Source organism: Verticillium dahliae, genomic scaffold (genome assembly GCF_000150675.1).
Source record: "Verticillium dahliae VdLs.17 supercont1.10 genomic scaffold, whole genome shotgun sequence".
Classification (NCBI taxonomy): Eukaryota; Fungi; Ascomycota; class Sordariomycetes; order Glomerellales; family Plectosphaerellaceae; genus Verticillium; species Verticillium dahliae.
The window spans coordinates 141,672-156,228 of NW_009276922.1; the positions used below are offsets into that span (position 1 = coordinate 141,672).

At 57.9% G+C, this 14,557-nt stretch overlaps 7 protein-coding genes across 7 annotated transcripts; 3 read left to right on the forward strand and 4 right to left on the reverse strand.

Moving 5' to 3' along the window:
- Positions 1–559: 559 nt before the first annotated feature.
- Positions 560–1,390, reverse strand: VDAG_05337 (uncharacterized protein; the record flags this gene model as incomplete). The annotated part of the gene is made up of 1 exon (XM_009652232.1): positions 560–1,390. The coding sequence occupies one exon, from the start codon at positions 1,388–1,390 to the stop codon at positions 560–562; it is 831 nt and encodes a 276-aa protein (XP_009650527.1).
- A 444-nt stretch (positions 1,391–1,834) lies between these two features.
- Positions 1,835–2,557, reverse strand: VDAG_05338 (uncharacterized protein; the record flags this gene model as incomplete). Its single annotated transcript, XM_009652233.1, has 1 exon — positions 1,835–2,557. The coding sequence occupies one exon, from the start codon at positions 2,555–2,557 to the stop codon at positions 1,835–1,837; it is 723 nt and encodes a 240-aa protein (XP_009650528.1).
- Positions 2,558–2,988: 431 nt separating this feature from the next.
- VDAG_05339 (3-hydroxyacyl-CoA dehydrogenase type-2) lies at positions 2,989–4,037 on the forward strand (the record flags this gene model as incomplete). The annotated part of the gene is made up of 3 exons (XM_009652234.1): positions 2,989–3,409; positions 3,465–3,817; positions 3,873–4,037. The coding sequence occupies 3 exons, from the start codon at positions 2,989–2,991 to the stop codon at positions 4,035–4,037; spliced, it is 939 nt and encodes a 312-aa protein (XP_009650529.1).
- A 42-nt stretch (positions 4,038–4,079) lies between these two features.
- Positions 4,080–6,142, reverse strand: VDAG_05340 (pisatin demethylase; the record flags this gene model as incomplete). The annotated part of the gene is made up of 7 exons (XM_009652235.1): positions 4,080–4,202; positions 4,262–4,453; positions 4,541–4,841; positions 4,922–5,047; positions 5,127–5,458; positions 5,616–5,800; positions 5,920–6,142. The coding sequence occupies 7 exons, from the start codon at positions 6,140–6,142 to the stop codon at positions 4,080–4,082; spliced, it is 1,482 nt and encodes a 493-aa protein (XP_009650530.1).
- Positions 6,143–7,199: 1,057 nt separating this feature from the next.
- VDAG_05341 (uncharacterized protein) lies at positions 7,200–9,030 on the forward strand (the record flags this gene model as incomplete). Its single annotated transcript, XM_009652236.1, has 4 exons — positions 7,200–7,709; positions 7,800–8,046; positions 8,281–8,398; positions 8,457–9,030. Exons 1-4 carry the CDS (start codon positions 7,560–7,562, stop codon positions 9,028–9,030), a joined length of 1,089 nt encoding a protein of 362 aa, XP_009650531.1. The 5' UTR covers positions 7,200–7,559.
- Positions 9,031–9,532: 502 nt separating this feature from the next.
- On the reverse strand, positions 9,533–11,390 carry VDAG_05342 (acriflavine sensitivity control protein acr-2; the record flags this gene model as incomplete). Its single annotated transcript, XM_009652237.1, has 3 exons — positions 9,533–10,232; positions 10,344–10,821; positions 10,880–11,390. 3 exons carry the CDS (start codon positions 11,388–11,390, stop codon positions 9,533–9,535), a joined length of 1,689 nt encoding a protein of 562 aa, XP_009650532.1.
- A 1,194-nt stretch (positions 11,391–12,584) lies between these two features.
- Positions 12,585–14,363, forward strand: VDAG_05343 (uncharacterized protein; the record flags this gene model as incomplete). The annotated part of the gene is made up of 1 exon (XM_009652238.1): positions 12,585–14,363. The coding sequence occupies one exon, from the start codon at positions 12,585–12,587 to the stop codon at positions 14,361–14,363; it is 1,779 nt and encodes a 592-aa protein (XP_009650533.1).
- Between the last annotated feature and the right edge of the window lie 194 nt (positions 14,364–14,557).

Here is a 14,557-nt window from a genome sequence, read left to right on the forward strand (position 1 = left end):
GATGACCTATTATGGGCTTGGGAGATTCGGACAGACTAGAGGAAGCGACCGTGTACAATAGCAAATAGTGCCTTATTGGCTCTAGGCCACCAGGCGTAATAAACTTGTGTGTGTGTGTGTGTAAGTGATAAAAGTCCGGTAACAGGAAGTCGTAGCGAAGGTGATTGAAGGAGGAACGATCAAGGTCAAACATGATTTCCGGATACTCCATGGGTTCTCATTGTACTCCATCAATCCGCTGATTGTTTGCTATACGATTGAGAATTCTAGAAGAACGTGAACGAGGTTCGTTTACATTATTGCAAAGCTGGGGGGTGCGATTGATTCGACGAACTGTCTAACACACCTTGGTGTTGATGGCATCCCAAAGAGGTCTCTGGCCGAGGATCCATTAAAATTATGACGGCGTGCCTAGTCAACGCTGTCTTGCATTGCCAACATGTTTAACACATCTACTAAACCTTCTGAGTGCAGAAAGGCGATTTCAACAGGGCTACTAGTTTTGTCTGGTATACTTTGAGGAACTTGATTATTGGGTAAACGTCTGCTTGACTATAGCCTACAGCTTCTCCTGGCCGACTGTTAATGGATCCGGCTTTCGCGGCAAGATTCTCCCAAGGCTGTTAAACTCAGCCTGCAGCACGCCATTGTCGGTCGTGTGGTACGAATTGACGAATCCGTGAAGATAGGCGCAACGACGTTCGTCGTCTATCAGAAAAGAATGACGCGATAGGCCGCCGTGCGTGATGCCGAGGCCATGCAGCCTTGCCAAAACGGCCTGGCATTTTCCCATATCGTGGATAGTAGCCAGACGAACCTTCAGTCTCTCCAACATGTGGCCGATGACGCGGGTGCGGTTCTCGGTGATGTGCGCTAGGAACTTGGGCGCAATGCCGTGACCTTCAATGGCGGCATACATCTTACTATCTGCATACAGCCCATAGCGAAAATGAGGCTGCCAGATCCAGAAGCAAATAGCCGTGGGGCATTGCCCGTAGCGGCTAGGCGTCGTGACGACTCTGGCTGTCAACTGACCGTGGCACTGTAGCTCGTCCAGCGTATCGACTCCAGAGAGGCGCGAGGGGAGGTCAAGCAAGTCGATTCTGGAAGCATGCCATGGTGTGCAAACATCCGTAAGGCAAGTGTTCTCAGTAGAGCTTAGGCTCAAACGCCCATCTCCTGTGGGACCTAGGCGTCCGATAGTCCAATCTCCTCGGCTGACGGACGTGAAGGCGAGGAATTCGCCGCGGATGTCGGGGAAGCATGCCCCGGGCGGTGCGGAGGGAGATACAAGATACTTGAAAACCGAGGATTCAGTGAGTATGCGATACAAATATGGCTCTTGGGGGTAACGCATAAAGGCATCGACAATTTCGAAAGATTCGGACATGGTAGTTGATCGTATTTTCAAGGCGACGTATGCGGGAATGAACGAAGCAATACTATGTGGCATGATCATAGGGGTGACCATCCATTTATAGGCAGTTCACATGTACTCTGTCCAAACGTAAGTCGAGTTATCGGCGTGGTGGCATGGATGATACATCATGTGGTTCCACATTTGGCTGTCTGGCAAAGCTTGATCCTGTAGAGACGGTAAAGTTTTGTCTGCGGCGCCTGAGGATAAGCAGCACCGGCGGGCCTGCAGGTCAGGGTTTCGAGAATCCAAGACAAGGGACCTGGACGTTTTCATGGCCAGAAAAGAAACTGACGTTGGCCTTCATGTACACGAGGGTCTTCGGACGTGGAGAGCATATTTTCTAATGCCATCTATCGTGTATAGACCGACCAATGATTCTGCCAAGCCTTGGGCTTTCCTGTACCGCAGGCACTTTCAGATGTCCTTCTCAACATCGGCCACTGTCGGAATTCTGTTCAGCTTCACGCCTAGATAACCAGCGACCAACTGGACAGAGTCCCACACCTTTTGCGTGTCTTCGAGAGAGACACCGAGCCGCCTAGTCCCTCGGAGGTGCCAATGCGTGTTTCTGCCAAGATTCTGGATCATAATGCTGCAGAGGACGACCATCTCCGTGTCGAAGTCGTCCAGCACCTGGCGGTCGCAAAGGTACAGTCCATACGTGATGCGCTCCGACACCCACGCAAAGTCCCTGTGGTCCTTGAACAGGTCGAGGGTGCTGTCCGTGTCCCGCGTGTAGATCTTGGCGAGCCACTCCTGGCCGCGCTTCAGGCTGTCATCGTCGCACTGCCACCCCTCTCGCGTGATGCTTCGGTCCTTGTCCTCCTCCCTTTCGCGGGCGTTGATGGCCAGGATTGCACTCATGGGCTTGCACACACCGACGACGCTAATGGTCTTGAAAAGACCCTCGCGGAGGCGGCGGACGAGCTCCTGTCGCTGCTCTGGTGTCGAGAACTCGGGTTTCGTGAGGAGGTGCGTGTAGAGATCGGCGCAGAGGTCAGGGTCATTGCTGCCGACGAGCGCTGCGAGGGTGATCATGTACCATTTCGACGAGCCGAGCTGTGTCAGAGCGATGTTCTTCTCGATCTGCTCGAAGAGCTCTACAAGGGGCTTCGGGACCTCAAATTGATCAGCCATGGTGGGCAGTCCGGCAGTTGGTGCGTGCGAGTCGTGTTGGTGATGTTGGGTTGAACAGCCGGCGCGGGGTAGACGTTTGGCGGGGTTCAGACTGAGCCTCGACAATGGGTCAAGTGAGACAAACTAACTCATGGGAGGCGTTGTGTTGGCGGCATAACTTGTTTGAGTTCACCCTAGTCGCTCATTATGAAGACTCTATACTACTCACGAACAAACTATTGTACTGGTTTCTGAAGCTATCATCCGTGGACCATTGTTTTACACTGTCACATCTCGCAAAGCAACACCCCGGTGACGGAGGTACTGACCAGCGATCAGTCAGAAATCAATAGCGCCGCGGGGTACTGCATGAGCAGCACCTAACCTTGACATAATTGTAGTTCGAGGGAGATACAGAGCAAATGGACACCGACCATTATACCGCCGGGACCATGTCTCGACTAAGCTTTCAAGATGACCTCCTGCAGTCTTTGAATGGGCGATCCGTCATTGTTACGGGCGCCGCTCGAGGGATCGGGGCAGCCACAGCAACCCTCTTCAACGAACATGGCGCGCTCGTGTGCATCACGGATCTGCCGGCGCGCAAGGAGGACGCACAGGCGCTTATTGACTCTATGAAGCACCCCGAGAACGCCATTTTCGCGCCGGCCAGCGTCACGGACTGGACGGCCTTGATGCACGTCTTCAAGACTGCTCTGAGTAGGTTCGGCGTGATTCACATGGTCGTGGCCAATGCCGGGATCATGGAGAGCTCGCCAGTCTTGGACGTCAGCGTCGACGACACAGGGGATCCCATCGAGTCGAAAGAGGCCAATCAAGTCCTGGATGTCAACTTGAAGGGGACCTTGAACAGTGAGCCCCCAAACCCTGTTTTCTGTTCTGCAGGCCCATGCTCAGAGGTGACCAGCATTGCGTCTGAGCTTGCACTACATGACCAAGAACAGTCCAGCATCCGATGGGTTTAGAGGGTCCGTCGTCCTGGTGGCATCTATATCCGGGTATTTCGGCTCGACGGGAAACGCCGCGTACATCGCTTCGAAGCACGGCGTCATTGGGTTGCTGAGAGCATCGCTGGACAAGGCAGCCTCACTGGGGGTGCGGGTGAACGCAGTGACACCTGGTTACACGCCCACGGGCATCACAAAGGAGTTTGGCAATGTCGTCACGCAGGCCGGTCTGGACGCCAACACTCCTGGTGCTGTCGCCACGGCCATAGCGTTTGCCGCCGCGGATCCTTCCAGACACGGCACCTCTTGCTTGGTCAGTTGCATCACTTGTATTGAGATGAACGTGCCTAATTGTGTGTCATTTCCAGGTCTTGGGTCCTTATCTACATGAAATGGAGTACAGCCGGGCAAACGTCCTGCAGTCCTGGCTCGGGCAAGACGCAGCGGCTGCTCTCGCGAGATTTGGCGCCTTTGTAAAGTCGATCGGCGGGTACCGTCTCCCGAAACGGGAGCCGATCGACCGTGTAGACTGAGCTGCTTCGAGTAAATGAAAGCATAATTCGAGGACAGGCTCGTCACTGGGTCTGCCTTTGCGCAACAGTGACCCAGAAACCTTCCATCATCCAGAAAGCAGCGCTGTGAAGCTTCCTCACCGGGAGGGTCGGGTCATTGATCGTAAAGTCGTATCGTCGCAAGAGCTGGAAGCAGCCATGAGCACATGTTCAGGCTTGAAGAGGGGGGCGACGGAACTTCTTACCTCTGGTAGAGCCTTGCTCATCTGCATGAAAGCAACGTTCCGGCCAAGACACTTGTACCGTCCATAGCCAAAGAGAGCCTCCAGCGTGGCGGCCATCTCGGCCTTTCTGGCGTCACCGACCTCGAGCCATCTCTCGGGCCGGAAGATGCCCGCGTCGGGGCCCCAGTGCTCCTTGCTCCGGAGGATCCCCCACTGAAACGGTCAGCAAAGCGTCCAGTCCAAGCAGCAGCACGTGCACTTAGAGGCGATGCCTGTCCTGCTACAGGCTTAATTACTTACACCGTCCATGCCCACCTGCGTGCCGGCCGGCAGCGCAAAACCAGCAACGACGTCCCCACCAGGCGGAACCGTCTTGTTGAGGAGGGGCGTCTGCGAGGCAAAGATGCGCATGCCCTCACGGATCACGGCCTGCAGGTACGGCAGCTTCTTAGCCTCGGCATCCCTGATCGGCAAGCTGACCTCGCCTTTGGCGGCGGCGCCCTCAATCTCGGACAGCAGGCGGTGGTAGACCCGCGGCGTCGAGAGGACGTAGAGCACAGCCATGCGCAGGGCCACGGCTACGGAGTCCGTGCCGGCGACGCTGTCGAGGTTGGCGCGCCCTGTTAGCCTGGCTGAATCACATGGGCGGAGTATGTGGAGAAACGGCTGGTTAGGACGTACACTTGGACCAGGGCCTCGCTGGTTGCTTCCGCTTTGGTAGCGCCGTGCTTGAGGAACTGAGCGATCATGTCGTGTCGCGGCTGCGCGCCTGGCTCGAACCGCTCGTCGAGCGTGTCCTGAGCCGCCCTGCGCCGGGGGCTGTTAGCCTGCCATTATGTAGGGTGGTTGATGCCAGTGAAAGGAAGAGCGAGGGGGAAAACTCTACTTGATGAAACATCCAAGACCTTCCTTGTCGGTGGGCTTGGGCAGCGCCTCGGAAAAGGGCCACTTCTGGACGAGGCTGGCGAGGAACGGGAGGGTGGCAGCGGTGGAGGCGATGGGGAAGAAGCCCTCGTTCCACTTGATCCAGTCATAGATGTCTTCGCCCTTGTCGAGGAAGCCAAAGGGTTTGCCAAACGTCATGTCCCCGACAATGTCGAGGGCCAGAAACTGCGTGATGACGGACAGGTCGAGGGGCTTGTGGTCACACGGCGTCGTGATGTACTGCTCGTCGATGATGCGGAAGAAGCGCTCCAGCTGCCGGTCGATGGCTTGTTCCTGGTCACCGTTGATATCAGCCTTGGCACGCGAAGCACGGCCTCGACAGGCGCAGCACGGCCTCGCCAAGCGCAGCACGGCCTCGACACAACAGGCACAAGAGCAGAGACCCCAGGTCACGTACCACGAGTATGGTCCCAGAGTAGCCAGGCCCGACCTTGGTCCGCAGGGCCGTGTGCCTGGCCTCATCCAGCATGGCGAACGAGTGGTCGACGCCCTTCTGAAACCGAAAGGTGCCATACCAGGGCCCCTTGCGATACGGGGACTTGTGGGCTTCCATCTTTTGGCAGTGCCGATAGTCAGTCGTCAGGACGACATTGGGCCCGATGCGGACGAGCGGGCCTGGAACGACAGAAACGAGGACATGTCAGCACGTTATCTGCGCCTCCATGAGCCAAACACCTCAAAAGGTGGAAAAAAAAAGAAAAAAAAGAAAGGAAGGCTGGCGTGGGTTATCAGACCATATTCGGTGGTCAAATCACTGAGGATCTGGTGGGATTGGCCGATGAGGTTGGCCCTGAGCAGCGGGAACGGTGAGAGCGACCACAGGAACGGACCCGGTATGTGAGAGAGGCGTCGCCACCCGTGGTACGCCCTGGCCAACAAGAGGAGGAAGCCGGCGATCAGCAGGCCGCTGAGGAGCGGCGGCGAGGGGAGCCTGATCTCAGCCAGCGACAAAGTCATGGCGGGCTTGTAACTGCGCGCTGGTACCGCGGTCTGTGGGATGCGGGAGGCTGAGGGCTTCACCGGCAGGGACACATACACACACACACGAGTCGTCGCAAGCGGGCGGGGGGGGTTTGAGTACAACGACGGAGCCGGTCAGGGCGGTTGGAGGGTGGGAAGGGCGGAGGGCGGGAGTTGGTCACTTCTCATGTGAACGAGCTGGTGTATACGGCAGCACATATGGGACCATGGCCCCCTGATCACCTTTCTTGTTGGCCGTCGACTGCAACGCCGGATGGCGAATTAAAGCTCTTCAATCAGCCATGGACATGGATCTGGGGAAGCCTCCCTAGTTACGCGGTGAGAAAGATAACCTCCCCAAGCTCCCCCACGCACCCCGAGAGACAAGGGTCTGATTCGACTTGGCGGGCACTTTATCTCTTTACAATCACTTCACAAGAGGTATTGAATCAAGCCTCATTTGTAAATTTGTCTCGATTCATCCATTTCTGGGCTGACTCGAGAACGGCAGGCTACCTTAGTCTCTCGAGCTAAAGCGATCTAGGCTTGGTGAACCACGGAACAGCCCGCAGCCATCTCGGACTGGTCGCTATCCTCCCCCTCTCCCCCCACTGGCCGCTCAATTGAAGCCATGCCTGATCAGTGTCCAGTGTCGTTAAAGTCCAGTCGCTGCACAGGGCCCAAAACGAAAAAGGGCTGGACCCTCTTCGACCCGAACAGCAACGTCCTTGATGCTGGCAAACGCGTCTGGTTGGCTCACGGGCAACGATAGGGACCGCCAGGGGGGGGATGGCAAGGCGGCTGCTGTATGGATTGTGAACCTGGTCTGTCCACGCCCACAATCCATGCCTTGGGTTGCTTGGCAGCAACAGATTCGTGTGCCGTACCGTATGCCCAATCTCCTAAGCCCGCCCTGGATATTGCTGTGCATGACACGGAGAAAACCTGAGCTGTCACTTTTCTTGGTACCAAAGTGAAAGGTCTCCCAGCTGGGATCATGATCAACACCCACCCCGGCTTCTGCACTGCATGCGCCGCAACAATGGCACTTGTTCCCGTACAATAGGGGGGGGCAACCCTGACTGCCAGACTTGATCCATGCTTTTTTTTGTTGCTCGGTTATACTGTACTTGTACGCTCAAGTGGCGGGGAAAGCCTGGGGGTGTTTCGAAATTTGTTTTTCTTGCTTTATACATCTGGTCACCCCCGGCCATTGCTGGTCAGAGAGAAAGAGAGGAAAAGAGAAAGAGAAGCGAAGGCTACGCGAGGAAAGGCGGACGACCCTCTCCCCAAGCCGACTTTGCTCTTTTCTTTTTGACGACAAATTCCCCGCCGAAAAGCAAAACGTGGTTGAGCGTGGAACTTTCGACTGTCAAGTGTCAAGAGCGCGGGAACGGACCTCGTTCTCGCGAGGATGCAGATTGGCGGCGATGGACCGCTCTGCATTGCGGTGCTGTGGTCCATGGCCTTTGTCGTCACCCTTTTCCTCTTTCTTCGATTATACACGCGCATCGTCTGCGTGGCGGCGTACGGCACCGACGATCACTTTTACGCCATATCATGGGTACGGCCGCGAGCCGCTTGAGCGCAGCGATTCCCACTCCTTTCGAGAAGCCATAAAAGCTGACCAAGACGGCTCTGCCGAGCCTCGCAGGTCCTCACACTAGGCTACAGCATCATGGGAACCGTGGCCGCGATCCACGGCTACGGACGGGATGATCTCACGGCGCCAGAGGACGTTGAAGCGACGTATTACCGCATGATCGCGCAATCATTCTCCCTTCTAGCGACGGGAACATCCAAGGCGTCGGTCGGTTTCTTCCTGCTGAGACTTGTCGTCGTACGGTGGCAAATCATCTCCATCTGGGCCATCATGTCCGTCATGGGCATCTTGAGTATTCGTAAGATTAATGTCCTGTTTGTTTTGCCATTACGCATAATCCAGGCTGACAAAAGTGACAGTCAACACATTCCTCACGTGGCTCGCATGTCGACCTATGCCGTACGCCTACGACGAGAGCCTCAATGGCACCTGCTTCAACACGGTTCCTCCCGCGGTGATGCTGGCTAGTACGTATTCAAGCTGGGGGTTAACGCCAGTCGGTAGCTGAGCACATTTGCTAATGCCTCCGCAGTGGGCACCATCGCCGTGGATATTTACTTTGCCGTCCTTCCCTGGATCTTCATCTTCAAGCTCAACCTGTCACGCCGGGAAAAGCTGACCATCGCCGGCAGTCTGAGCCTGGGCATCTTGTACGTTGGCATCTCCCCCGCCATTTCACACTGCCGCAGGTCTAACACACACACACAGAGCCGCTGCCGCAGGAGGCATCCGCGTCATGAACGTCAAGGGGGTCCGTGACGTGCCCGTGGCCGTGATCGTGTGGTCCCAGGTCGAGACATCCCTGACGCTCATCTGCGTCGGCATACCCGTGTGCCGTCCACTGTGGTCACGGGTCATCGGCAAGTGGTGGCAGTCGCGGCATGGCGAGTCGTACGAGCGGCAAAACGACGCCCGCGACCCGCCATCCGACCCCATCGGTTTGCATACGATTGGCGGCGGCACCATGCCCGGCGTGCCCTCCAAGTCGCAGGAGTCGAAGAAGAAGCGGTGGAACCCGCTGACGGGGAGCGGCAGCAGGGGGGACGACGGTGACAGCGACGAGGTCGATCTCACGGCGAACGTTGCACCAAGGGGCCGGAGTGGACGCGATACCGACTCGCAGGGCGAAAGCCAGAGCGGACACGAAGTCAAGGAGGCGTGGGTACGGGGGGATGCCATGACACGGTCGACGGTGGAGGGGCGGTCTCCAAGTCCTGGTGTGGCTCTGGAGGATGCAAAGTCGGGTATCATGATGTGTAAGACGTATGATGTAACTCGGTAGAATTGGAAAGATCTCGCTCAAGCTTGTGATATGTCATGAAGTCGTCAAGAGAAAGAGACAAGCATCGTGCGGTGGGACTGCTACAGACGAAAGGCCGGGACGCGTAGCCGTATTTCGAGCGATGAGAAGAAGGGGAGAAAGCCGGATATTTAGACGTTGTCTCGATTCTTTAGTATTAGTAGATTGGGTATTAGTTGGTCATGCCAGACATAAGATGGGCATAGCAACGATCTGGTTGCTTCAAGTTGGCGATGTTGCCACATGCCCCGTCGCCAGTGCTAATCCAGGTGACTAACCCGTGGATTGAACAGACCACCATGCTGTGTTTCCTTCCCACTCTGGTCGTGCGTCGTATTCTCCGTTTCTCAGTCTTACCTGGGCTGTTTTTGGCGGCTGCATGTCGCTGGTGCATGTGTCGAGGCTCACGTGCAGTAGGACTCGATCTATTACCACAGTTACGTGGCCTTTGTCAAGACGGGCGTCCCCGCATATGTGGTGCCGCTCATACGATTAAAAAGTTCATCTTTGGGTCCTTCAAGGTCTGCACCCACCCCAGGGAGTTGTCGTCGGCCAGGCTCCAAATCTGCGGCAACGCCTCCATGGCTGTGTAGATGAAACCCCAGGGCGTGTTCCGCAGCAGACGCTGCAAGCGATCCATGACCCAGGCCTGCTTTATGGGGTCCCTCGTCTCGGCGCCGGCAATAAAGGTTGGGAACGTGGTGGCTTTGAAATTGGGGTCGTCGTCGGGGATGCTCGAGAGATGATGCATCAGCTCTCGCTCAAAGAGGTCCTGCGTGTTGGCGGGTAAATGGTGTCTCACGACGGGGATTGCCTGCAAGAGGTAGAGGCAGGCCGCCATGGCGTGGGCCGAGCCGGCATGGATGCGGCTCTCGATGGGAATGTGAGCAAGGTAGGTCACAGTCAGGACATCGTTTGCCCAGGCACGAATGTCGAAGCTCTGAGCGCGGGCCAATAGCTGGACGCCGGTTTCGGTGACAAAGGTGGCGGACACCTCGTCGTCCGTGTTGGCGTTAGACAGTTGTGCAGCGGCAAGGAGAATCTCGAGAATCTCGGGCGGACAGCAGAGATAGCTGTTGGCGGTGGCACGCTGCAGAATAGATCTGGCCTCGACGGACTGGAAATAGGAGGCATCGGCGGTGGCTGCGGTGTTGGGCATGAATGCTGATGCGAGAATGTAGTAGCTGCGAGTCGTGCGTGTGAGTACTGGCCTTTAGATCACGTAGCCCCCCCCGGCCCCCCCCCCCCCCCCCCCCCCCAAAAAAAAAAGAAAGGAAACGAAAGAAAAAACTCACATGAAGCAATCAGACAGTATGTAGTCTCTCAAGAACTCGGTGGAGGGCTCGGCGGGCGGCAGAAAGGCCATGATGCGGCCGGCACCCTCGAGATGGGCCTTCCAGCCATGCTTGCCCGACTCGATGAGCTCGACGTTGATGAAGAACAGAACAGCGGCGAGGATGACGTCGCTGCCCATGTTGTCCATGTTCTGGAGGGCTTCGTTGAGGAGGCGCAGGGCTTTTTGCTTGGCGACGAGCGAGTCCATGAGGGCGCGACGGGAGGCTTCCTCGCTGCGATGGATGACCATGCCGCTGGCATCGTGGGTGGCTATCGCCGCCATCGAGGGCTTGGTGAGGTTGGAGAGATGAGCAGCAGAGGCGGCAACGATGACATGCTGGAGCAAAGGGTTTCCTTGGGTTAAGGGGATGAGGCTGCGGAAGGGATTGCGGTCTGGCAGGTCGTGGGAGACGAGATCCTTGACGAGCCGGGTCGTGACTGTACAGAATTAGCAAAGAGACACGGGTGTATTACGAGATGGGGGCTTGGTTCTCACAGTAGGACAGGTAGTAGCGGTAGGGCTGATCAATGTCTTGGAAGATGGGGTCGACGAGCACCCACGGCGTCGACGGCACGCCGTGCGCATGGCCCGGTGTCGCGGGAGGCGACCGGCGGCACAGCTGCGTGTCGACAACATGGCCAGGGTCAGGGTCCTCATGGAATGCAGACGGGGCCGAGGCTGCGTGACTCCGGGCTGCTGTACCTCCCTTGTTCGCATGACGGAGTAAGCTGCTACTGTTCGAAGGAAGAGCCGTGACGGATGAGGAGGCCCGATGAGGCGCCACCGAAGACGACAGGAGACAGGCAGCCGAGGACTTGCCGGCGAGCTTGCCTCGGCTGGCGACGCCGTCGGCCCATTTGTAGAGCTTGCCGTAGCCCAGACACTCGTGGCCGGCAGTTGTGCACTTGTGGCAGCTGGGATAGGAGCGGTCGCAGCGGAGGCGGCGGCGGCGGCAGTTGTGGCAGGCCTTGGTCGGGGCCTGCTGGAGGAGATCTGCGTTGGCCATGCCGCAGCTGCTCTCTGGGTTCCCTTTTCGGCCAAGACGAAAGAGACGACAGGGCCAGACGAGACAAGGTTGTCAGGAGAAAGACGTGTGTCACGCAAGGCGAGCTCACGCCTCGGTGGGTCGCCGCCCAGAGCAGGGCCTCGGATGGATCGAGGGAGAGATGGACCGGAAATGGGTCGACGGAGAGATGCAACGGGGCATCCAGGCGGGCATGGTTGTTTGCGTGTGTAGGGGGAGGAGTGTAGCCCAGGATGTGTGTGTGTGTGTGTGTCTGGAACGACGACGACGTTGGATGGACATGCGCCGCTCGGAAGGAAAAACCGACGTGATGTCTCTCCGCCTGTCCATCTCTCCTTCCCTTGGTTTGACTCGGACAGGTCGGCGCAGGCACGAGGGGTCCTCGCAGCGGGACCGGAGCCGACAGCCCCCACCCACTGTCTCTTGCCCAGGACGGACAGCTGACTAGTCCGGATGAGGTAGTCAAGACGCAAGACGTGCAGGTGAGGCCGCTAGTACACTTTGCAGTGTGCCTGCCAACCGTTCTCAGGGTTTGCTTATGTCATGTCTTGACGTCAAGTCATTGGCTCCGGGTGCAAACTTGGCTTTGGCAAGCGCGTCATAGCCTTTTCCTTTCTTCTTGCCTCTTCATTTCTGTCATTGACGTGAGGTAGGTGCTAAGGGTCCATTCGTGTCCATGCCTAGCAGGAATACTGCAATATGACTGCCCGTTCCATCTGCCGGGCTTTTGTCACCCTGCTGTAGAAGCTGCTGAGTAAAGCACCCAAATGACACATTTCTAATACGTCTTAACCCGAAAGAGGCAGTCGTTTGCATGTGTTGCAGCTGCTTCGTGATGTCGCCCTTTCTCTGTCATGCTTCCTTCCTGCTTCTCCTCCCCTCCTCTCCTCTCCCCCTCCTCACTCATCCTAATGACCCAGATCCATGGTCCTCTGGCATGACCAATCTTCATCTTGACACATCTTTCTGATCCCAAGTCGCTTGCTATTTATCCTGCGATCTGCCAGCCAGCTCTTGGCCGTCTTGGTCCTTACTCACAGCCAGCTCCTGTTGACTAACTATATGCCCATTCGGCTCACCTTGGCTCACCTTGCTCACTTTGGGCGTGGACCTTGATCACTCCCTGATTACTCCCCCACCACCACACCCTCTCGGCAACAAATACGACACACCACCATGCCGTCGTTGCAACACTGCTCGTCGAGACCCCGCTCGCCATCGCCGTCTCCATCACGGACCCGATCCCGATCCAAGTCTCAGACAGTCCGGACCGCCGCCGGCGCCGATCCCGAAGCGACGGCCGGTGCCCATGTCATCGACTACGAGACACTGGGCCGCCAGCGCCCTGCCGCCTTCCACAACCTCTGGTCCGAGCTGGGCTTCTGTTTCGCCCTGCTCGGCTCCATGCTGATGTCCGAATTCTTCATCTCGGGCTTCCACATCATCCTGCCGCCGCTCGCCGTCGAGCTCGACATCCCCAAGGCCTCCCAGACCTGGCCCTCGAGCGTCTTCTCCCTCATCACCGGTGCCTTTCTGCTGCCCTTTGGCCGCCTCGGCGACATGTACGGAGGCTACCTCGTCTTCAACGCCGGCCTCATCTGGATGCTCCTCTGGTGCCTCGTCGCCGGCTTCAGCCAAAACTACATCATGCTCATCGTCTGCCGCGCCCTGCAGGGCCTGGGTTGCGCCGCCTTTCTGCCCGCCGGCATCATGCTGCTCGGCAAGACCTACCGCCCCGGCCCCCGCAAGAACCTCATCTTCGCCATCTACGGCGCCTTTGCGCCCCTCGGCTTCTTCTTCGGCATCCTCTTCGGTGGCATCGCCGGCGAGGCCTTGACCTGGCGCTGGTACTTCTTCCTCGGCACCATCATCCTCGCCGTCGTCTGCGTCGCCGCCGTCGTCTGCGTGCCGCTCAGCGACGTTACCCTGCGCCCGCCCACCGGCCTGCGCATGGACTGGTGGGGCTTCGCCACCATTGTGCCGGGCCTCATCCTCGTCGTCTACGCCATCACCGACAGCTCCCAGGCGCCTGGCGGCTGGGCGAGCCCGCGCATCCTCGTCACCCTCCTCCTCGGCGTCCTGCTGCTCGCTGCCGCCTGGTACGTCGAGGCCCGCGTCGCCTCGAACCCGCTGCTGCCGGCCGACCTCTTCACGAACCCCTACATGCGCGTCCTCGTCGTCGCCCTCTTCTTCGGCTACGGCACCTTTGGCCTCTTCCTCTTCTACTCGACCTTTTACATTGAGCTCGTCGTCGGCAAGCCGCCCCTGCTGACGGCCCTCTGGTACGTGCCCATGATTGTCGGCGGCCTCGTCATCGGCACCGTCGGCGGCTTCACGTTGCACCTGCTGCCGGGCCGTGTCCTGCTGATCCTCGCCGGCCTCGGCAACCTCGTCTGCGTGCTGCTCTTCGCCCTCATGCCCGCCGACCCCAACTACTGGGCCTGGGTCTTCCCCGCCATGATCGCCGCCACCATCGGCATCGATATCACCTTTACCGTCAGCAACGTCTTCATCACGACCAACCTGCCCGCGCGCCGCCAGGGCCTCGCCGGCGCCCTCATCAACAGCACCCTCTTCCTCGGCATGAGCTTCTTCCTCGGCATGGGTGACGTCGCCGTCGGCCAAACGAGCTACAAGCCGCTCAAGGACAACTACCAGGTCGCCTTCTTCCTGTCCGTCGCCACGGCTGTCGTCGCCCTGCTCCTCTTTGCCTTTATCCGCATCGGCCACGCCAAGAGCGACCTGACACTCGAGGAGCGCGAGGCCATGGAGAAGCAGCGCCGGGCCGGCGAACCCGATGTCTCGGCAGGTGGCGACGAGGAGTCGGAAGACAGCAGCGGTGTTGCGGTGCCGGCGCCGATGCCAACACCGACCGAAAGGCGCTCTGCCTTTCTAGATGGTGAAGACGAGAAGGCGCCAGCTGCTCCGCGCCAGGGGTTGGGAGAGACGGTGTAGACTTGAGACGTGGCGCCTATACAATCTGCGCAAGGTCAAATAAAGGGCATGCCATATACTGATGAGCGATATACAGACTGACTTGAATTTTCCTTTCCTTTTCCTTTCTTTTGCCGGAAAAGGTCACATCATAGCGTTGGATACCAATATCATGGACAATTTACTTTTGACACTGGCTCGTCTCGCTGACACTG